The following is a 24,931-nucleotide window of genomic DNA, read 5'->3' on the forward strand; positions in this document are numbered from 1 at the left end:
GGGATTTGACCACCAGGCCGACTGGCTATAGGAATCAGCTGTATGGAAAACGTCTGCCTTCTGGGGAGGCGCTAATCCAGCCTTTGCCTGAGGCGATCGGCAAATGGCTGTGCGCAGGGTTTGGGCGGGGCGGGATCAACAGGGCGGGCGGAGGGAGCAGTTATGGCCACGCTCAGTCCCGTTCCCAGAGGCTCTGCTTCTCAGAACCCCGGCAGCCGCTGCAAACCTCGGAGAGAAAGCTGCCCTCAGGTTCCAACTGATGCCGGGTAATCCCGCTTCTCCCGTTTGAGTCTGGGTCCCTAGAGACTCGCCCGGATCTGGAGCCCAGAGTCTGAGACTCACTCCCGACAGAAAACGACAACCGCGCCCTCAGCCACCAGCCCGCTTTGCGCGCGCACCTCGGTACCTTTGTATTTTCCACACTGCGCCGCCTCTGAGCCTCGATTTGCTGTTCTCTTTCCTTCTAGTTGTAGAGTCTCTCTTCAGCCAGCCTTCCTGTGGTTCTGGGTGATGTCCGTTCAGTCTTTTAGTTGTATTTTTGAAATGGTTGTTTGCGGCAGCGGTCTCCGGTGTTTACCTACGCCGCCATCTTGGTCTCCCCCACGTGTGGGGAGAAGAATATTATCTTATTTGTATATAATTCTTTTAGTAAGAGTGGATATCACTACTCTTACTAAAGAGAAGGATTTAACTTTTCTGCTTGTGTGTGACTCTTAGATATTGATGTCACCCTAAGTTTTCTTTATATAATTTATTTAAAATAAATATTATTAGAACATCTTTGATTTAGAATTTTTGGTAGGAATTTTTGGTAGGAGTTGGTAAGATTGGTAAAGACTAGTAGCAAATATTTCAAGTCATATGTACAAATCATAGAAAAGAAGATCTAAAAGGGACCTTAGAGGTCATCTTATCAGTGATTTTAAAATTCTTTGTAGAGGAGCAGTATAGTTCAGTTGTTCTGCTGAGGTGCTTTAGGACCTACTGCAGAGGGACATTGGGGTGGGCTGGGAGAGGGTTGTGGCTCAGAGGCTATGCCCTGTCAACCAGAGTAGGTCCAATATGATGTTTATATATTGGTGATATATGAAAGTTTTTTTTCTTTAAATAGTTTTTATATTTAAAAATCTAAATTAGAAAACTAGTCTTATTCCCTATTTTAATGACAGAGTACTGGAGAATTAAAGTTAACTGGAACCCTGATTTCCCAACTTCATTTCAATGTTGTTCACTTAAATCATACTGCCTCTATGTGGCTTTAGTAAAAATAAAAATCTTATTAAGCCATTTTAAATAATGAACTATCAAGACTCTGTGTGACTGGATCTGACATCAAGAGGATTTCATTGACAATGTTAATATCAAGACCTGGACAATTGGTACTTGTTTTATATACAAAGTTGTTTTTTTTTTTAATACTAAATATGTTTATAATTGAAACTCATGTAAGTTTCAGAGTTTGTTATTTGAACTCTGCCCTTAAACTCTTAAAACACCTATTTCCTAGAGAATAGGATGTTTCATTCATGGTCTCATGCAAGATAAGTTAAATAAAGTAACTAAAGGCATAGAATTGTCCCTATTTTTGAGTTTCTAGCTGAATTCTTATTAAGTAAACTTGGTAAATATGCATTTTTTTTTGTAGAGTGCTTTTGAACTTTTGTTTGTACTTTGGCATTAGAAAGTTTACTGAGTGCCTGACTTCTCACTTAACAGTGAAGGTAGAACCAAGGTGACTTAGTATGATTTGGAATCATATCTAATGAACAATTGTATTTTGTGTGAAACAAATAGAAGTCCTGATTTTTTTGAATAAATTTGCACTAAGTTAGAATTGTTTTGGCTTTGACTTTTGGGCAAGATGAATTCATTAGGATTCTTTATTAAATTTAGAATTCTCTAGTATACTGTAGAACAGCGATTTATAACTAATTACTAAAATTCTGCAGCATACCAAAACATATATTTTTCATCAGTCTGGCAAAAGGTATAATTTTGATTCATTCACAAAAAATTTCTATATGTGACACAGCACCAGAGTTAAGTTAGGGTTTTTCAAAATGCTGACACACCGAGCTCAAAAGGTTCGCCATCACTGACCTATAGCCATGTATTAGTTTCAGGTATACAATATAATGATTTGATATTGCTATATACTTTGAAATGATCTCCACAATAAGCTTATTTAACAATTACTAGGCAATTGAAATTTTACAGAATTTAAATTAATAAACATTAAACAGAATGACTTGTAGAATCTATTTAGATCCAATTATTGGGGTATTGAAAACTTAGCTCAGCATAATCTACCCCTTTTTCTCAACTCCTGATAATTATTTTGATATATTTTTCAAAAATGATAAAGTGATTATTAAGTCAAATTAATTCTTAATCTCTTTTTAAAATTATTTTCAGGAGAGGGCTGCTCACAATTTATATGGCCAACTTGGTAAGTAATTTTTTTTGGTTTTGAAAGTTTTCCATGTGTTTTTAAATCTTTTTAAATATTAAGTTCCCTTAAAAAATAAAAATAAAGCTGCTAAAATTTGAGAATATTTTTTTTCTCTATTTTTAAAGGATATATACAAACATTTAAAAGAGCCTTGATGCTATCTGGTTTATTCCTGTCACATATGACTGGATTTCACCTATTTCCCGGGGAAAGTGATTCACAGCCCTGTGCCCTTTATAACATTTTAAAAAAGCGTAGACCTTCATCTTTGATAGGATCTATATCTATATCTGTGTATCTCTATACATCTTTATTTAAATTTCATATTACGTTTCTGTTGCCACTTATTATGGGAAAAATGGTGTAAGGGTGAGCTCTTATGAGTTCTTCTTAGACATCAGCATGGCATTGATTCTGTCTTCAAACACTCAGCATATCCTATATAATAAAAGCCTAATATGCTAAGTGTCCAGTCGTCCGTTCAACCAATCAAAGTGTAACATGCTATTGATATGCTAAGGCTGCTCAACTGGTCGCTGTGATGTGCACTGACCACTAGGGGGCAGACAATTGACTGGTTGACCAGTTGATACAACGTACACTGACCACGAGGGGACAGTCGACCAGTCGACATGATTTGCACTGACCACCAGAGGGCAGATGCTCTGACCTGTAGGTTAGTTTGCTGCTGGGGTCTGACCAGTCGGGACTGAGTGAGATAGGCTGGACATGCCCTGGAGGCCTCCCATGGTCCCTTTCTGGCTGGCCAAGCTCCCACACCCCTCCCTGGCTCTGACTGTGCACCGGTGGGGTCCCTTGGCCTGGCTTGTGCCCTCTTACAATCTGGGACTCCTCAGGGGATGTTGGAGAGCCGGTTTCGGCCCGATCCCGCAGGCCAGGACGTGGGACCCCACTGGTGCACGAATTCGTGCACTGGACCTCTAGTGTAATAAAATAATTAGCTAGGCTTCTAAATTTCTAAGTTTACAGAAGTGAAATTAATGTTAACTAGTCTGGTATTCTTTATGGAAAATATATAATCAAAATTATGTAATTTTCACTGTCAACTTCAGATTTAAATAAATATTTATATTAAAATCTTTTAAAGTTGTTTAGAATTAAAAGGAAACATTGGAAAATTTAACTAAAAGATAAATAAATATTTATTTACTTAATGATAAGTTCTTGAATTCTGTAACAAGGGACTATAATTCAGAGTTATATTTACCAATTCATTTCAGTTACAGACCATGTAATTTTTGCTCTGAATTTACCTATGTCAGTTGCTGTGTTCATATGCTCATAGGCAACAAAGAGACAGTCCTTGTACTTATGGAGTTGGCTGTCCAATGGAGAAGTCACATATATAATAATAAAAGCGTAATATACTAATTAGACTGGACGTCCTTCCAGACGACCTTCCGGACAAAAAGCCTGGGTCCTGGGTGACAGAGGGAAGCCGGTGCTGGCAGCCAGGGGGAAGGAAGACCTACTCTTGCACGAATGTCATGCATCGTGCCTCAAGTAGAAATAATAATGTTTGAAAAGGACTGAAAGAGGTATAATAAGGTGCTGCGGGAACTATATTAGTAGCACCAAGTCATTCTGGGTGCTACTTTCCTTTCTTATTAAGAAACAACACTTAAAAATATTATGCTTGCATACTAGAATGGATTTGATTTTAATGTGTTTTTTTTTCCATTTAGCCATGCTCATGCTTTTCTATACTACCACATGGTAGATACTTTAGTACCCAAATAAGTGATACTTTAGTATCACTTATCTTTAAAGTCTAAGTAAACTTTCATGAACTTTTTTTGTATTGCCTGGTTTAGGTTGTAAATTCCTGAAGGGAAGATCTTTGACTTTGATATAATTATTATTGGAAAGTGCCCTTAAAATAATTGTATTTTTTTAAAGATTAAACTTTTTATTTTGAAGTAATCCTAGATTCATCTGTGGTTCAAGAAATAATAGATTTGTACTCTTTACCTAGTTTCCTTCAATAGTGATATCTTATAGTAGCATCAAAATCAGGATATTTCCACAGATATTTATTGTAGCCAAGAGAGAGAACAGTTCTTTCACTGCAAGGATCCCTCCTGCTGCTCTTTGGTAATTACGGTCAGTTTCCCCTTATTCTTACCACCCTCCTCCCAGTTAACCTCTGGCAACCTCTCATTTATTCTTTACTTCTATAATTCTGTAATACCTATAGTCATTTCAGGAGTGATATATCAATAGAATCATATAGTGATTTGTGATTAGCTGTTTCACTCACCATAATTCCTTGCAGATTTATTCAAGTTGCACATACCACTAGTTCATTCCTCTTTATTGCTGACTAGTGTTCAATGGTGTGGCTATATTAATTTAACCATTCACCCATTGGAGGACAGCTGGCTCATTTCAGGTTTTTTGGCTATTAACAAATAAAGCTGCTATAAGTATTCTGGTGCAGCATTTTGTGTGAGTGTGAGTTTTTATTTTTCTAGGATAATTGCCCAGGAGTGTGATTGCCAGGTCCTATGGTAGTTGCTGTTTGGTTTTTAAAGAAACTTTTTAACTGTTTTCCAGAGTGACCGTACCATGTTGTTTTGATAGTTTCTAGTTTAGAATAACCTTTGAATATCTAGTTCTTTCTAAATGAAAAACTTTTGGGGGGGAGGGGCATTTGTCTGTTAAGTAGATTTGTACTCTCTGTCCAGATTAATAAAATTCAGTATTAGAAAAGTTTTTCAGAAAATAAAAAATATGTTTTGGTCTTTTATTCTTTGTCAATCAGTTATAAAGGGTCTGTTATTCAAAAATTTAATGAGACCAAAGGCTTTACACATAGATTTTGACTATGTCTAAGGGAAAGTGAATCTAATCTGTACATGATATATTCTGGATACTAATTATCCTATATAATAAAAGGGTAATATGCAAATTGACCCTAACAGCAGAATCACTGGGAATGACTAGTCACTATGACACACATGACCACCAGGGGGCAGACGCTCAGTGCAGGAGCTGCCCCCAGTTGGTCAGTGCGCTCCCACACGGGGATCTCTGCTCAGCCACAAGCCAGGCTGACGGCTGCCAGCACAGTGGTGGTGGCGGGAGCCTCTCCCACCTCCTCAGCAGCGCTAAGGATGTCTGACTGCAGCTTAGGCCTGCTCCCCGCTGGCAAGTGGACATACCCTGAGGGCTCCTGGGCTGCCAGAGGGATGTCTGACTGCCAGCTTAGGCCCGATCCCCCGGGGAGTGGGCCTAAGCCAGCAGGTGGACATCCCCCAAGGGGTCCCAGACTGCGAGAGGGCACAGGCCGGGTTGAGGGACCCCCCACCCCCGAGCGCACAAATTTTTGTGCACTCGGCCTCTAGTAATCTAATAAGCTTCATCTTCCCTTTATCTAAAGAGCCTTTTATTTATATTGATATTATGTAACTGTTACTACAGTAACAGGTTGGTTTCAGAATAGGTAAGAATTTAAATATTTTTAGAGGTACTGAATCTAGCTTTAAAAATTAACTTTGTTTTATAGCTTGAAATTGCTTAGTAGACTAAATTGAAATTGTTGACTTAACACATCAACAGTAAAATTCCTAAATGTTGGGAGGTTTTATTTAACAATTTTTTAAAATTGTATTTAGGTATGTGTTTCTGATTTGGAAAGTACAGAAAAGCATAAAGAAGAAAGTAAAAGTTTATAATTTTACCGTGTAGTAATTACTAACATTTTAGTGTTTGTTTTTTTCTTATTCCCTTCCTTTTCCTCCAGTGTATCTCTTAAATGCACGGACATAGATGCATACTCACATTATACACTACATGCCTATTTTTTAAAATTGGGGGCGTATTGTTTTGTGACATTTTAGTTACTGTGCCATATAGTCATTTTATTTTTTAAAAAAGTTGTATTGTTTTATTTTTATTTAATTTATTGGGGTGACATTTGCTAATAAAAACTATACAGGTTTCAAGTTAAAATTCTATAACACATCACCTTTATTGCTCATGATGATAATATTTGGAGAGTTGTCTCCTACCTTTTTACTTCTTAACCATGTCTTCATTATGAGTTGATTCTATACATACACACATATACAGCCCCACTCAAAATTTTGGGAGCAGTGAAATAATAACTATTTGGTTAGTAATAAAATAATTTTGTTAGATGTGGCTGTGACAGTTATTTATTCTTTAGTTACGCTGCTATGCCTTTGAATAATATGAAAGAATACACAGAACTGACTCCATATTATTTTTATCATCTTTGTCTTTATTTTTATCTGTGAACATTTATTTATTAAGTACAAAGCACTTTGGTAGGTGTTGGGCACAAGTATAAGCCATTAATTTGTCCTTAAATTTAATTTAGTTGAGGCAACAATGTATAACTAGATGTGGATTTAAAATGAATAAGTAATTAATTGTCCAAGATAACATATTTATGTCAAATATGTGGTTAACAGTACATTTCTTAGGACTTTAGAAAAGGGAGTTAGCTTTTGGCTGGGGGCAATCAGAGAAGGTTTTATGATTTACTTGGGACTTAAACCTTGAAGAAAGGAGAGGAGTTGGAGGAAGCTCCATCTTAGAGATGTGTCATCGGTGACTACAGCACAAAATTCTTGTCTTTCCAAGGATTGCCAAGTTGGGCCAAGGTTTAGGAAGAACTGCAAACAAAGGATAAGAAATATTTATTGAGCATCTATTGTGTTAGGTACCGTAGGTGAAACTGGAGTTACGAAAATAATAGTCTCTGCTTCCGAGGACCTTAAATATTACTGGGGAAGAGAAATATGTAAATCAGTGGGAGTAAAGCACATATCTCTCTTTTTTTTTAGTGTTGATAGTTATCTAAAAATAGAAAATAGTACACTGTTTATACTATGTAATTATGAATATAAATTTTGCTAGTTATGTTTGTGTTGTGGGGTCAGGTAAAGAACTATATACTTTAAATAAGGGATATCTCTATTAATGCTTTTTTTTATTACAAAAATATCTTCCCTTGGGCTCCCCTGTAGTTACTCTTATTACTCATAAGTACCTTTCAGTTAGCCCTGTGAAGTCTCAGTTATTAGACCAGTGGTATATAGTTGTAATAATTAACACCTTTAAAAATTAAAAACATAAGGCAGTTGAATTAATACCCATCTGAAAATGCTGTTTTTTTGTTATATGTTAGTAAACACATTTTGGAAGAAAAAGTATACATTTTTTCAACCAGTATAGTTTTTTAGTTTTTAGAATTGTTAGAGAATTAATTTTTAAGGTGCAAAATGTATAAAAGGTATGTAGAAAAGGTATAAAATAAAGAATTAAACATTTTATCTGGCTTCTGCCCAAGATATGGCTATAAAATGATGGAAATGTTTTCCTGGGGCTAATGTGCCAGAACCAATTACCCACAAGCACACCAGCTGCTAGGATACCAGTGTGATTTAAGTGAGAGCACATAGCCTTGGCCAGTGTGGCTCAGTTGGTTGGGTCATGGGTTTGATTCCCGGTCAGAGCACATGCTCAGGTTGTGGGTTCAATCCCCAGTGGAGGTGCCTATGGGAGGCAACCGATCGATGTTTCTCTCTCACATTGATGTTTCTCTCTCTCTCCCCCGTTCCTTCCTCTCTCTAAAATAAATGAAAACATATCCTCTGTGAGGATTAAATAAATAAAGAAAGAAAAGAGAATACATAAATTTTACGTTCGCATGATTTCCTTTTATTTTGTTGGTTGTTACAATGACAGGATTTCAGTCTTTCAAAATTCATCATATGCTGCCTGTAGTTATTTAAAATGTAATGTCAAGTGTAGTTCATTTATGTTTAGTTTAATTATAATTTATGACATTTAAAAGTCTTTCTATTTAAGTCCTTCTGAAAACTTCTCTCTGCAATTTCTTTTATGCCACTAACCATTCAACAATGCATGCATTTTAAGATTGTAAACATATATCTAGCAGGTTTGTTGCTAGCATTTGTTTTTTAATTTTAAACATGCACTGCCTTTGAATCAAACATCTGTACTTGATTTTTTCAAACATAGGGCTTGAAAATGTTGATTCAAATGTGTTCTTATAAGGCTACTTCAATTTAATTAGATTCAGCAGGCATATATTAAATCAGTGCTGTGCTAGGCACGTTAGGATAGAAAAGAAATACAAAATGGATTGTAAACTAGTTGGAGAAATTTGACAGATGAAATAGAAAGAAATAAACTGAAAGTATTAAATTTAAAAACAGTTATAAACACCCTCTCTCAAATCGCTCCTCTAAGCCTTTCCTGTGCAGCAAATGGTATCAACCATCCATCCAATTGCTCAGGCTAGAAACTTAGGAGCTTTAACTCTTTTCGTCTCCTTCTACTCCTAGTCCAATCCATTAGGAAATCTTATTCCACTTCTAAAATATATTCTGGATCATAGAGTGACTGACTACCTCCACAGTTAGTCCTGAGGCTTCCCATAGCCTGAGCCCTGCCATATCCTGTCTGAGCTATCTCTAGAACCTAACTGGTTTACATCTTCCCATTCTTGTTGTCCTATAATCTGTCTTACAGAGAGGAGTCACAGTATTGGAAATACAAGGTAGAGCATGTGTTTTCTGCTTAAACTCAGAAAATCCTTCCCTTCCCACTACACCCCAAATAAAATTCAAATGACTCACTGTGGCTTCTAGGGCTCTGTGAGAGCAGCTTCCCCACACCTCTCTAATCTGTAATGCATAATCTTCTATTTTTCATGGCACTTATAAGTACTGAAATTGTCTTACTTGTTTATTGTCTTTCATCTCTCACTGTCTATTAGCTGCTTAAGGGCAATGACGCTTGCTTGTTCACTGACATATCCCTAGAACCTACAAAGAGCAGTTAGCATATAATATATGCTCAGCAAGTAATTTTGAATGAGTGTAGATTGGAAACAAATACTCGTGAAAATGGCAAGGAAGAGAGAGAATGATCCTTCTAAGTTGGTGAACATAAAATGCCTATTTTCCTCTCCTTCCATTAGCCCCAAGACCCAAGTTCTTTAAGCCAACCAAATGACCATGTTTTCCCACACAGAGGTAAACAAAGGAAAAGTGAATCTGTCCTCAGCTGAGTAACTGAACTAGTAGATTCCTATGTTGGAAGCTTTCTTAGAAGTTTCAGAATTAAGAATGATATTTCTCTCTCTGTTATTACTCTAATTCTTTCAGTCACTTCGAGGAGAGTGTTTCTGATACCCATTATAACATTAGGAAATGTTAAGCTCTTATCCTTGCTTTGCAGAAGGTGAGATATTGCTGTCTAAGAATAGGCTCCTTAAAGTTTCCATGGCTCACTTGATCACAAAGGTGGGCATAGAGGGATTTTCCCAGAGACTACAGCCAACCTTGTGAGCATGAAAAGGGGAATTGTTAGAGACTCCTTTTTACTTTCTTTTGTTGGGTAATTTAATACCATGTTTTCAAGATATATCCATATTGTTGTATTTACTTTGAACTTGACACTGTTTTCAAGACCTGCGTGTGTTGCTTTATATGCTTCCAATGCATTGCTTCTGATTGCAGCATAGTGCACCAGAATATCCATGCCCTGTTATCCTTTATAGTAGCTTTATTGAGATATAAATAACAAACCATAAAATTTACTCCTTAAAGTTTACAATCCAGCTGTTTTTAGTATACTCACAGAGCTGTGCACCCATCACTATTATCTAATTTTAGGATATTTCATCTGCTACATTTTACTTGTTCATTCTTCCAGCGATGGATATCCAGATTACTTCCTTTTCTCAACATCACAAACAATGTGGTGATGAATATATTTACACAACCATTTTATGAGTTTCTCTGGGCGTGCATGGATACAGGCTAAGAAGATGGATTTTTAGAGTACGTACTTTCTGGTAAAAGGACAGAATGACTTGGGATGTGAGAAAATATTATTTTAGTTCTTTTGGAAGTAGATTTATTGTTACTTTCAGAGAGAATTTTGTCTTGTGTTACTTTGACTTGTATTTCTATTTGAATAATTTGACTGTTCATCTTAGGAACTTTAGGGTTGTATGTTGAACTTTGAAACTAATAGGGACTCTGATATAAGTGGCTTGCAGGACTACTACAGGGTCAAAAAGACCAAAGGAAAAAAAGGTGTAATTTCTTTTTGGGCATGGATTATTATCATTATTCAACTAGTCTTTATGTACCTTTACTTTCTGTTTGCCTTGTAAGGATAATATAAGATACCAGTATATATTAAAAAATTGAAAGAGACAAATGTAAAGGAAAATATTAAATATAAAAAAGCAGATATAAAGAAGCAGAATTTTACAAAGGAATATAAATAAGATATAAGAAGGGAAAATACAAAATACAAAACAACCCATATAATCTGCATTTGGCTTTAATTGACACCTGAAGGAGGGTGTGGCTCCTCTTTACTGCTGGGTAGGAGTGGTCTCTACTGATACCCTTGGTTGGGAGTAGTTACCAGCTGGTGGGGATGAAAGTCTCAGCTCTCTACCTGGTTTTCTCTGAACTTTCCCTGTTGGGGGTGATAGGGAACCTTGTTTACAGCCTTGTGAAAGTAGAAGTCTAGGCTCTCCACTTGGTCACAGTTTTTTTTTTTTTCTGTTGTGTTTGGCTGGAGTATAATGGTTATTGTCTAAAAGTTTCTGTTTTGATAAGCTGCCTTTTTACTGGTCTTTTACTAAGACAAAGCAGGTTTTTGTCTGTGCTTACTAGGATTTCCAGTTTGTGGGCTTCTTCAGCTCCAAGTCTGGGATACATAAGGCAAAAAGAAAACCTAGGTATTTACCATTGTGTCATTCTTTGGATTGTAAGATCTCTAGATGGTCCACCTTCTTTCTACATTTTAGCCTTTTAATGTTTGTTTTATACATATTGTCTAGGATTTTTAGTTGTAATTAATGGGAGGAATAGGGAAAATATGTATACCTGATTTTCCCTGAAGCAGAAGTCCTATTTCATATAGAAATTTTATAAGGTAATCAAAAATAATCAAGCACACAAGGAAACAAGGCACCAAACAAGATCTGGCAAAAACAACAAAAGAAAAATAGACTTTCAGGGAGTACATGTATTGGAATTATCTGCAAATGTTATAAAACAAGTGTGTTTATTATGTTTAAAGTAAAAGATGACTTTTGATTCAGGCCAAATCGGAGTAATGGGGAACAGATTTACCTTTCTGCCTGAAACAACAAAATAAATGAAATAACAGTTTTCAAGACATTGTACATTAAGCAATGAAGGATGATGATACCTTAGAGATTGGAAACTAGTGAGATGAGACCTTTGATTTCCTTGGTTTACTACCCAGACAGCAGTTCTAGGCCATGTAGCAGAGGCAGAGCCTGGCTATATTCCAGAGTTGATGAGACATAGCTAACAGTCCAGAAAGACTCCTAGAGATTGCAGGTAGGAGATGAGAAAGGTAGAAAGCTTCAGAGATGTGCAGAAGGTCCCAGTAAGTACTCAGCTGAATTATGATCATTGCACACAAGTGAAGGAACTACCTGAGACTGGGCGAAGAACCAACCAAATGCATCAAAGGGAAAAATCCTCTGAGCTCATGCAGGGCTAGGAATAGTTTCTGTTCCCATCATTGAGAATAGAAAATTTCATAATTCATGGGGTAGTGAATTTGAAGCCATAGCAATAGAAACTATCCACAATAAAATACCAAGAGAAAATAAAAAATATGAACAGAATATTAGTGATCTAATAGGACAACTTGAATTGCTCAATCTGTATTGAATTAGAGTCTCTGAAAGAGAGAGAGGGAGGGTCAGAGAAAATATATGGAGAAATAATGGCTGAAAATGTCTCAAACTTGATGAAAACTCTAAACTCTCATATCCAAGAAGCATAATGAACCTCAAGAATAGGAACGTGGGCCAGAACCGGTTTGGCTCAGTGGATAGAGCGTCGGCCTGCGGACTCAAGGGTCCCGGGTTCGATTCCAGTCAAGGGCATGTACCTTGGTTGCGGGCACATCCCCAGTGGGGGGCGTGCCGGAGGCAGCTGATCAATGTTTCTCTCTCGTTGATGTTTCTGGCTCTCTATCCCTCTCCCTTCCTTTCTGTAAAAAATCAATAAAATATATTAACAACAACAACAAAAAAAAGAATAGGAACATGGGAACCTCTTCTGTTCTCTGTACTTCAATATATTTTGACTTTTAGTTTAGATTTCTAAGACATTTGTATGTGGCAGGAATTAAGAGACAGAGGGTAGCTAGGCAATCAGGAATTGGGACCATGGGGGAGGGAAGAAATAAAACCAGGAAACACAACTAGGTAGAGTGACTAAGGCACTTCAACTGGGCGGGGAAAGAAGGGCACACATGAAGGGCATGAACTTTAAAATCCTATTTAATAAAGAGGTGATATGCAAATTCACCATCACTCCAACACACAAGATGGCCGCCCCCATGTGGTCAAAGATGGCCAGCAGGGGAGGGCAGTTGGGGGTGACCAGGCCGGCAGGGGAGGGCAGTTAGGGGCAATCGGGCTGACAGGGGAGCAGTTAGGCATCGATCAGGCTGGCAGGGGAGTGGTTAGGGGGTGATCAGGCAGGCAGGCAGGCGAGCATTTGGGAGCCAGCAGTCGTGGATTGTGAGAGGGATGTCTGAATGCCTGTTTAGGCCCGATCCAGGTGGGCCTCTAGTGTATGGATATTGCTAAGACAAGCAGCGTGCAGATAACCAATCAAAAGGCACTAAGGCTTATAAACCAATCCCAAGGATGTTGCTAAGGCAGAATTTTTTAAAAAGACCAATCAGGAGCTAGCACACCTGTATCCGCCCCCTAAATTAAAAAGTGGACACTTCCTCTTCTGCTCTCTCTTCTCCCAGCATGCAAGGGGTTCCTGAGGTTTCTGTGGCAGGGGAGTACATCCCTGTGCCCACGTGGCTTATGGCCATGTGGGACTCTACCCATGGACTAATAAACTTTAATTCGCATGGATGCTCTCAATAAACTTTGGTTCTGCTAAAAAAAAAAAAAAAAAGGAACATGGGAGAAACTAATCATGACAAAGTCAATTAAACTAATGACAAGAAGAAAATATTTAAAACAGCCAGAGAAAAGAGCAACATTTTATATAGAGGAACAAAAATGGTGACAGCAAATTTCTTGTTGGGAGTAATACAAACCAGAAGATAGTTAAGCAGTATCTTTAAAGTACTGAAGAAGAATTGTCAATCTAGAATTGTATATCCAGCAAATTTATTTATAAAAGTCAAAGGTGAAATACTTTTTCATAACTTCCAACTAAGAATACTTTACCCAGCAAAATTGTCCTTCAGAAAGGAAGGAGAGATAGATTGTGCAAAACAAATAAAGCCTTGGGAGTTCATAACCACTGGACCTGCTTTACAAGACATGCAGAAAGGAGTTCTGTAAGCTGAAAAGAAAGGACACTAATTAGTAATGTGAAAACATATGAAAATATACATCACAGTGGTAATGATAAATTGTTCAATTCAGAATACTGTAATTTTGTAATATGGTGTTGTGTCAACAACTTTAGCATAAAGGTTAAAGGATAAAGGTATTGCAATAGCTATATTTGTTAGTGGATATACAATATAAAAAAGATGTACATTATAACATCAAAACAAAATGTGTGGGGGGAGTAAAAGGGTAGAGTGTTTGTATGCAATAGAAGTTAAGTTTTTACCAATATAAAAAGACTATTATACATACAAAATATTTTATGTAAGCCTCATGCTTACTACAAAGCAAAAATTTATAGTTGATGCACACAAGATGAAAAGAAGGAAATCAAAGAAAAACAGTGTGGAAAATAATCAATTCAGAAAGGAAGACAGCCAAGAGAGGAAGAAAGGAACAAGGAAACTACAAAATAGCCAGAGAACAATGAATAGGATGGCGTTATGTAAGTCCTTACCTATCAATAATTATATTAAACTAGAGGCCCAGTGCACGAAAATCCGTGCACTCGCGGGGACGGGGGTCCCTCAGCCCAGCCTGTGCCCTCTCGCAGTACAGGATCCCTCTGGCAGCCCAGGAGCCCTTGGGGGGATGTCCGTTTAGGCCCGCTGGCAGTCAGACATCCCTTTGGCAGCCATGGAGCTGTCCAACTAACGGCTTAGGCCCACTCCCCACCAGGGGATCGGGCCCAAGCCGTTAGTCGGACATCCTTAGCGTTGCCACAGAGGTAGGAGAGGCTTCTGCCACTGCTGCTGCGCTGGCCAGCCATGTGCTGGCTTCTGGCTGAGCAACACTCTCCTTGTGGAAGTTCACTGACCACCAGGGGGCAGCTCCTGTGTTAAGTGTCTGCCCCCTGGTGGTCAGTGCACGTCATAGCACTATCATTAGGGTTAATTTGCATATTACCCTTTTATTATATAGGATGTACTGAGTTCTCCAATCAAAAGGCATGGATTAGTTAAATAGATAAAAAATTAAGACAGCTATATGCTACTTACAAGAGACTCATTTTAGCTTTAAAGACACATACAGTATTTGTTTAAAGTGAATGGATGGAAAAAGATATTCTATGCAAATGGTAACCAAAACAGAGCAGGAGTAGTTACTGTTATATTGGGCAAAATAAACTTTAGTCAAAAGCTGTAACAAGAGACAACGAAGGTTATTATATAATGATAAAGGGGTCAGTTCATCAAGAGATATAATAATTATAAATGTTAATGCATCAACATTGTAGCACATCAATACATTAAACAAATACATACCGACTGAAAAAGAAAAACGATACAATAATAGTAGGGTAGTTCAGTATTCAACTTCAGCAATAGATAGATCATCTAGACAGAAAATCAATAAAGAAACAGACTAGAGACAAAATAGACACACCACTATTGACAAAATGGACTTGACAGGGAATCTTCAGAATATTTTATCCAGCAGCAGGATGCACATTCTTTTCAAGCACACATGGAACATTCTTCAAGACAGACCAAATGTTAGGTCATAAAACAAGTCTTAGCAAATTTAAGAAGATTGAAATCATATAAAATATATTTGCTGACCACAATGGTATGAAACTAGTAATCAATAACAGGAGAAAAACTGGAAAATACACAAATATATGGAAATTAAGTAATATGCTCCTGAAAAAAACAATGGATCAGAGAACAAATCAAAAGGGAAATTAGAAAATATCTTAAGACAGAAGATGGCGGCATAAGGTATAAACCTGTGCATGCTGCCCCCCACAACAACATTGAAACTACATCTATAAGACAAAACAGCTATCATCCAGAACCACATGAAAGCTGGCCGAGTGGAAGTTCTACAACTAGAAGGAAAGAAAGAAGCACATTGAGACCAGGTAGGAGGTGCAGAGGCACCAAGAACAGAGGTACAAAGGCGTGTGCGAGGCGGGCTGCACCTGGATGCGCGTTTTTTTTCAATTGGAAGGGGATACAAGCTCTCCAATGCACTGAGCTCATTTAAGGCGAGATTCTGGGGTCCCAGACTCCTATGGGGAGAAACTGGACTGTCTTGCAGCAGGTCGGAAAGCGAGGGTGGCTTTCTCGCAGAGCTGCTTGCAGGGATCATTGTTGCTGTGGGGGCGTGGGACTCGGGCACACAGAGGGACTCAGAGGGACACAGAGACTGCGGAGTCGCGGAGACACTGACGACAGCCATTGCTGTTTGCTCCGCCCTGGTGACTCCTGAGACCCCGCCCCACTCAATTTACATCCCCACCCAAACTGTGCGCAGTGGCGCAAAGGAATTACCTGCACTTTTGCAGCCTAACCTAACAAACTGCAGCTGGGTCAGAGAGCTCCAAAACTTCCAAACCCCAAACAAAGAGGAGAAATCTGCTGGTATCACTGTAGCTCCTGCTGGGTGGACTCACACAGTGGTTGACTTGGAGATCCAGGAGCCAGGGTACCCCTGGTCAGATACCAGATTTCAACTCCTCACATCCATAAGGGACACACTCAAGAAGCAGACTCAGTGAGCACCAAAGCCCCACTGAAGTAAGTCCTACCCCATAAGGGTGTCTCCAGCACAGCAGTTCTTATAGACACAGTGGGTCCTCGCAGTCAGTCAAAAATGCGAAGACAAAGAAACATGTCACAAATGAAAGAAATGGAGGAAAGCAAACTAATGGAGGACATAGAGTTCAAAACCACAGTTATAAGGTTACTCAAGAATCTTCTACGAACCTCCGAGGAACTTAGTGAGACGTTCAAGGATCTTAATGAGAATGCCAAAAAAATGGAAAAGGACCAGTCAGAAATTAAACATGCACTGACTGAAATTAAAAATAATATACAGAGATTCAACAGCAGACTAGAGGATCCCAAGAATCAAGTCAAAGATTTGAAATATGAAGAAGCAAAAAACACCCAACTGGAAAAGCAAAATTAAAAAAGAATCCAAAAATATGAAGGCAGTGTAAGGAGCCTCTGGGACAACTTCAAATGTACCAACATTCGAATTATTGGGTTGCCAGAAGAAGAGAGAGAGCAAGATACTGAAAGCCTATTAGAAGAAATCATGACAGAAAACTTCCCCTACCTGATGAAAGAAATAGACTTCCAAGTCCAGGAAGCGCAGAGAACCCCAAACAAGAGGAATCCAAAGAGGACCACAACAAGACACATCATAATTAACATGCCAAGGCCTAAAGACAAAGAGAGAATCTTAAAAGCAGCAAGAGAAAAACAGTTAGTTACCTATAAGGGAGTACCCATACGACTGTCAGCTGATTTCTCAACAGAAACCATGCAGGCCAGAAGGGAGTGGCAAGAAATATTCAAAGTGATGAATAGCAAGAACCCACAACCAAGATTACTCTACCCAGCAAAGCTATCATGTACAATTGAAGGTCAGATAAAGAGCTTCACAGACAAGAAAAAGCTAAAGGAGTTCATCACCACCAAACCAGGATTATATGAAATGCTGAAGGATATTCTTTAAGAAGAGGAAGAAGAAGAAAAAGGTAAAGATAAAATTTATGAACAGCAAAGTGACAACAAATAAATACATATCAACAAGTGAACCTAAAAATTAAGTTAGAATAAACTGGTGAATATAATAGAAACAGGGGCATAGAAAGGGAGTGGACTGACAATTCTTGGGGGGAAGAGGGTGTGGGGGGTGCGGGAAGAAATTGGAAAAAATCTTACACCTATGGATAAGGACAGTGGCAGGGGGTAAGGGCATGGGGTGGGGTGGGAACCAGGTGGAGGGGAGCTATGGGGGAAAAAAGAGGAACATCTGTAAAAATCTGAGCAATAAAGACTTATTAATTAAAAAAAGAGAAAATACCTTAAGACAAACAAAAATAGAAAAAAAATATGCCAAAACATCTACCTACAATAAAAAGAGTTCTAAGAGGGAAGTTTATAGTGATAAACACCTACATAAAGTAAAAAAGAAAGATCTCAAATAAAACATAACTTTACAACTCAAACTAATAAAGGAACAAATTAAGGGCAAAGTTAGCTGAGTGAAGGAAATAAAGTGGAAATGAAATAGAAAATAGAATAACAGTAGAAAAGATGAAAGAAGAGCTGAAATAAATAATTGACAAATCTTTAGCTAGACTAATGAAGAACAAATACAGAAGACTCAAATAAATAAAATCAGATACAAATTGGATAACCTAGAAGAAATGGATATATTCCTAGAAACATGTAAATTGACAAGACTGAATCATGAAGAAATAGGAAATCTGAACGTTCACTAGAACATTATGCATGCTAAGTGAAATGAGGTAGGGAACAATGAGTACTGTGTAATCTCACTTATCTATAGATTCTAGACAAGTAGAAAATTATAGAACCAGAGTAGAATAGCAGTTGTAATGGGCTGTCCTAGTAGTTTTGGCAAAATTGGGAGATCTGGTCATAGGGTAAAAACCTACCGTTATAAGACATAAGTTCTGAGGATTTAATGTACAGTATTTTGACTATAGTTAACAATATTTTATTATATACTTGAGAGTTGTGAAGGTGGTAGATATTCAATGTTCTCATCATAAAAAAGTTTATTATGCTAGGTTGTGGAGGTGTTAACAAACATTATTGTGGTAATCATTTTTGCATTGTATACATGTATGAAATCATCGCATCATATACCTTAAATTACATATTATTATATCTCTCTAACGTTGGACCCCAAAAAATAAATGTACAAGCAGATAATGTAGATTTATGGTGATAAATCCACTGAGTAGCTGAAGTCCTATAGTTAAAACAAATTTTGGGTTGCTAATTAGACTGGGACTAGAAAGATTCACTTTTATTTTTTTTTATTTTATTTTTATTTTTATTTATTTATTTTTTTAAATCTTTATTGTTCAGATTATTACATTTGTTCCTCTTTTTTCCCCCCATAACTCCCCTCCTTCCAGCTCCCACCCCACCCTCCACCCTCACTCCCCACCCACTGTGTTCATCCATAGGTGCATGATTTTTGTCCAGTCACTTCCCGCATCTCCCACACCCCTTTTCCCCCCAAGAATAGTTAGTCCATTCCCTTTCTATGTCCCTGATTCTATTATAATCACCAGTTCATTCTGTACATCAGGTTATTTATTCACTTGATTCTTAGATTCATTTGTTGATAGATGCATATTTGTTGTTCATAATTTGTATCTTTACCTTTTTCTTCTACTTCCTCTTCTTAAAGGATACCTTTCAGCATTTCATATAATACTGGTTTGGCGGTGGTGAACTCCTTTAGCTTTTCCTTATCTGTGAAGCTCTTTATCTGACCTTCAATTCTGAATGATAGCTTTGCTGGATAAAGTAATCTTGGTTGTAGGTTCTTGGTATTCAGCACTTTGAATATTTCTTGCCATTCCCTTCTGGCCTGCAAAGTTTCTGTTGAGAAATCAGCTGACAGTCGTATGGGTACTCCCTTGTAGGTAATTGAGCCTCTTTCTCTTGCTGCTTTTAAGATTTTCTCTTTGTCTTTTGCTCTTGGCATTTTAATGATGATGTGTCTTGGTGTGGTCCTCTTTGGATTCCTTTTGTTTGGGGTTCTCTGCGCTTCTTGGACCTGTAAGTCCATTTCTTTCTCCAGGTGGGGGAAGTTTTCTGCCATTATTTCTTGAAATAGGTTTTCAATATCTTGCTGTCTCTCATCTTCTGGCACTCCAATAATTCTGATATTAGACCGCTTAAAGCTGTCCCAGAGGCTCCTTACACTATCTTCACACTTTCGGATTCTTTTTTCATTTTGCTTTTCCAATTGGGTGTTTTTTGTCGAATCTTTGGTTTGATTATTGTACTCCTCTGGTCTGCTATTGGGTATAATATTCTTTATTTCAGTCCGTGTATGCTTACTTTCTAATTTCTTTATCGTAGCATCGAGGGTCTCATTAGTTTTCGTGAGGCTCTGCACAAATTTATGGCAAGCCCTCAAAATTGCGATTCTTAGCTCCATATCCTCCATTTCTGTCATGATTTTTTGTCTCTGCATCTTTTATGCTTTCTTGGTGCACCCCCTTGTGGTCTCTGTGCGCAGTCTTGTTCTAGCCAAGCCTTAATTGTTGTAGTTAACACTAGAGGGATTTGACCACCAGGCCGACTGGCTGTGAGAATCAGCTGTGCGGAAAACGTCTGTCTTCCGGGGAGGCGCTAATCCAGCCTTTGCCTGAGGCGATCGGCAAATGGCTGTGCGCAGGGTTTGGGCGGGGCGGGCTCAACAGGGCGGGGGGAGGGAGCCGCTATGGCCGCTCTCAGTCCGTCCCCAGGGGTTCTGCCTCTCTGTCCCAGCAATCGCTGCAAACCTCGGAGGGGCCGTAGCCAGACAGTCCCGCTTCTCCCGTTTGAGTCTGGGTCCCTAGAGACTCGCCCGGATCTGTAGCCCAGAGTCTGAGACTCACTCCTGATTGAAAACGACAACCACGCCCTCAGCCGCCAGCCCGCTTTGCGCACGCACCACCTCACCACCGCACCACCGTACCTTTAAATTTTCCACACTACGCCTCCTCTGAGCGTCGGAATGCTGTTGTTTTTGCTTCTAGTTGAAGAGTCTCTCCTCAGCCAGCCTTCCTGTGGTTCTGGTTGATGTCCGTTCCGACTTTTAGTTGTATTTTTGAAGTGGTTGTTTACGGCGGCAATCCCCGGTGTTTACCTATGCCGCCATCTTCGATCTCCGGTATTCCAAAAACCCACTTTTATTTTTATTGTCTCTCTGCCCTTGTCTATTTTTGTCTCTCTTCTTTATTGTTTTTATTTTTTTTACCCAGGTATGGTTATAGGTTGGGAGTTCTCAGTATCAATGTCCCTGCTATTAGGATGTATAGACGAGCCAAAATTAGTATAACAAAATGCTCACTAATTCCTACTCAAACATCTTTCTTAGGTTAACACTCTCATTGTCCTTGTCAGTCTCAGATGATGTTGGATATTGCAGATATTTGACAATTCAATGAAGATTCATTTCAAATCATTGAAAAATGAAATTGCAGGTCTTGTAAAAGGGCATTTCATGTAGCCCTTAAAAGTTTATATTTCTGAACAAATTAAATCACAGAGAAATGTGGACTTGGCATTTAATGGCTAAAGAAACTTTTTGAAATTTATTTTTAAAATTTAGGTTCCAGTTAGACCATTTCCTCACTATTTACCCTGAAATCTTACTTCTTGCTTTAAGTTGACCAAAATTCTCTTTGTGGGTTTTTAAAAAGAATGTTCTTAGGTAATGTGGACCTTCTAAAGTCCTTTTTAAAAAATTAAGTTACATCAAGGAAAAAATGAACTTAGATTATAGCTTAGGAGCCCAAGCATCTATATATATAACACCCTAAGCCACTGGTCAACCATTCGGTCAAATGTTTGGTCACTATGATGCACACTGACCACCAGGGGGCAGACGCTCAATGCAGAAGCTGCCCCCTGGTGGTCGGTACACTCCCACAGCGGGAGCACCACTCAGTGAGCTTACCGAGCTGTGGCGGCTGAGGCCATATGCACAGCAGGGCCGGGGGCCCGGGGGCCGGGATGAGCGGAAGGTGTAGCGCTGGCCTGATCTTGGCTCTTTGGCCACCTGCCGCTTCACTTTGCGCACTACTACATCCCTCATGGTTGTCGGACTGCCGGTTTCAGCCCAGTCCCCCGAGGGGTGCCCGTTTGCGAGAGGACGCAAGCCAGGCTGAGGGACCCCACCGGTTCTCTAGTAAGAATATAAAATCCGTGCACCAGGCCTCTATTAAGAATATAAAGTCATTATTGTTTTCTTTGAACACAAGAAAAGCAGCATATACAAAGAATTTTGGAGTGACCTTGAATGTGCAGCTCTGTAAGTGAAGCCCTGATAATTAGTCAGAGATGGGGACTGACTATGTACTTAATGATTTAATTTATATTGTAGTTTAAAAAATATACTAAAGAAATTTGTTTTATTTTAAGAACTTTTATAAGCTAGATTTTAAGGAACATTTGTGTACTGTCTATATTGTATTAGTAAAATTGTAATATGATCAAGGCTTTCAACATTTTGTTGATACCTTCTTAATAATTAAACCTAAATTCTAGATCATTTTAGTTTACGGATTTTTTGGAAATGATTTTAGTGACTTTATTTTTAAATATTTCTGTCTCTATATTTCAAGTTGAACATTTTTAAATGTAATAAAAAGTGATTTTATTTGTTTTGGGAGTTGTGGTTTATCTCTACCTTACCTCATGACAGTCCCTCTTTATTTCAGTAAACACTTTAGTCACCTTCACTTTTATACTTATGCAATTGACTTAACTAACTTTGAGGTCTACAAATTGTGTAATTTAATGGCTTAGCTGGCATGACTTTTCTGTTTTTTTACATCTAGGTGATATTAGGTAGATAGCTAAATTTAGAAATATTCACTCTTGAGTACTTAAATTTAGAAATATTAACTCTTAATTCAGCTTTTAAAAAAATACTATTTATAACAGAGGTTTTCTTGTAACTAATTTTTTTTAAAACAAAAGATAGTTTTATAATAGCATTTTGAGTTTCATGTTATAAATGAAAAAGAAAAAGAGTAAAACACGTAGTATTTAAATTCATAATTGGGCTGGTCATTTTTGAATTCAATCTAGGAAGGTGTTTGGGAAACTTGTAGCATAATCTTAGAAACTTATTAAACTGATTTGTGTAGATTTTGGTTTATTTAACACATCAGCAAAATAAGTAAAAATATCAATCTGTTGTTTACTTTTCATTTATATGAGTATAGATTAAAGATAATTTTAGTTACTTTAGCAAGTCTAAAGATTAAAAATAGGTTTATAAAATCATTGTTCAATTTTTACTCTTGAAGAAAATCAAATAAGATTAATTCTGTTATTGTTTTATAGTTTTGACTTCCCTCTGGCCATTGATGTTTATCTTAGCTGTTAATTGATGTGTTACAATTGAATATATTGACATAGTTTACAATGAAAAATTGCACATTTTCTAGATCTAGAATTGACAGACTTCATCTGAATAATTGTTAGTCTTTGTAAACATACTTTTATTGTGCTTAAAGTCAGAAAACAATGACGTTTGAAAACCTATGCTTTTCTAACATATGGCTTCAATTTGCATTCTAATCAGAATATGGAAGTCATTACTCTGACATCTGAAACTGAGGTAGCAATAAAAAATTCTCACTAACAGGACAGCAGACACAATTTAAGTTTTGTTTATTACTGGGTGGCCTTTTTGCAACTTTCCTGAATGTAATTGATTCCAGATATTAGAAAATTACAGTTATGAAATTTACTTTGGATGCATTTAAGATGGACTGTCTTAATAGGATTTGTATAAATTAGTGATCAATATCTAGTACATAGGTGCACATATTAATTTTAAAATTTATAGCATATGTGTACAAACATAAATATATATATTCATGTGGGTGTATATAAATGTATAGATGAAGAACCAAAAAGATTACTTTGAAAGTGCTAAATGGCTTAATTATAGTTAATATCTCTGAAATGGGAATGTTGATGAAAAAAGAATTTCAGGTTTTATCCTAAATATTATTTTAAGTCATAAAATGGGGATATATTCTATAATAAAGTAATTTATAACATGAGATTAAATTTTATTAATTTCTAAATTTTACTTGAACTAAAGTATATCACAGTTATTTAAAGCACTGGTCAATAAATTATTAAAACAAATTGATCAAGAAAATAAATGCACATTGTTCTATGATCTAGAATGTTGTTGTCTTAAATTTTTAAGATAATCTTAATTTATGCATTCAGCAAGTATATTTTGACCACTCACATGTTCCATACATTGGGCTAAGTGTTGGGGGAAAATAATGAATTTATCCTTGAGAAACTTGAGGTTTAATGAAGAGATAGTACCAGCAAATATACATTACAATATAATGTGGTCAGTAGTATTTTAGCAATGTGGAGGAAGGGCAGAACAACTTGCTAGGTAATGTAAAGAAAGCTATTACTGAGGAGGCTATATTTGAAGGATTAGTAAAGATTTTCCAGGTAGATAAGCAAGACAAAAGGAATTCTCAGTAGAGGGAGCATTATATGCAAAAAACTAGAATCCTGAGTTGCCTTGGCATATTTAGTAATCCTTTGCTCATTTATTCATTCTTTATTCAGTTATATTTATTGTGCGCCTATGTACCAGACACTGTGTTGAGTGTTATGGATGTCATAGTGAACTTAACAGACATGCATCATAAAATTCACTTTAGTGTGGAAGAATAAACAAGTAATTAAAGTCATAATGGGTGTTACGAAGGAAAGCATAGAGTGTTATAAGGTGTACTAGTATGTATAAGTACAACTATCGAAGAAACTTCTGGAATATTGAGAAGTGGTATAAAATGAGACTGGATAGGGGTTGGGGTCTATTGTGAAAGGCATTATACTGAGCATCGGAGTTTAAATAATGTCTCATAAAAAATGAACTATAGATGTACTACAGCATGATGAAACTTTCCATTTTAGGATAAACATTCTGAAAGTACCAGAATGGCTTAGAATAGGAATACATTTATACCATGGCCAATTAGGATGTTTTTAGTGTTTAGTCAGTAAAATGTTTTAATTGCTTAGATTTGTCATTTAGACTGGATAGAAAAGATTAGGGAGTGTCAATCTATGTCTGGATTTTTAAATTATGTTTTCAGTTCCATTTGATACTATTTTCAGGAGACTTCTGGATATTTTCTGCCTAACATAAGTGACTTATAATAAAGCGAATTAATCCTTCCTCTGTACCCAGTTTCTCCATAATGATTAATGTTATCTAACTTATTTCAAAAAATAAGACATATCAGACTATTTTTTTTTTATAAATATATTTTATTGATTTTTTACAGAGAGGAAGGGAGAGAGAGATAGAGAGTTAGAAATATCGATGAGAGAGAAACATCGACCAGCTGCCTCCTGCACATCTCCTACTGGGGATGTGCCCGCAGCCCCAGGTACATGCCCTTGACCGGAATCGAACCTGGGACCCTTTAGTCCGCAGGCCAACGCTCTATCCACTGAGCCAAACCGGTTTCGGCTCAG

General features: G+C 37.4%; 1 protein-coding gene across 1 annotated transcript in view; it reads left to right on the forward strand.

Annotated features, from left to right (window-relative positions):
* The window catches only part of TMEM135 (transmembrane protein 135), a 222,712-nt gene that overhangs the window by 36,737 nt on the left and 161,044 nt on the right, over nucleotides 1-24,931 (forward strand). Inside the window, exon 4 of the mRNA XM_070425819.1 lies at nucleotides 2,416-2,449. Within this exon, the coding sequence (XP_070281920.1) occupies nucleotides 2,416-2,449 (34 nt within the window). The remainder of the gene's footprint in view (nucleotides 1-2,415; nucleotides 2,450-24,931) is intronic.

This window comes from Myotis yumanensis, unplaced genomic scaffold (assembly GCF_028538775.1).
Source record: "Myotis yumanensis isolate MYYU_CA2020_CCGP unplaced genomic scaffold, mMyoYum1.0.hap1 SCAF_10, whole genome shotgun sequence".
Classification (NCBI taxonomy): domain Eukaryota; kingdom Metazoa; phylum Chordata; class Mammalia; order Chiroptera; family Vespertilionidae; genus Myotis; species Myotis yumanensis.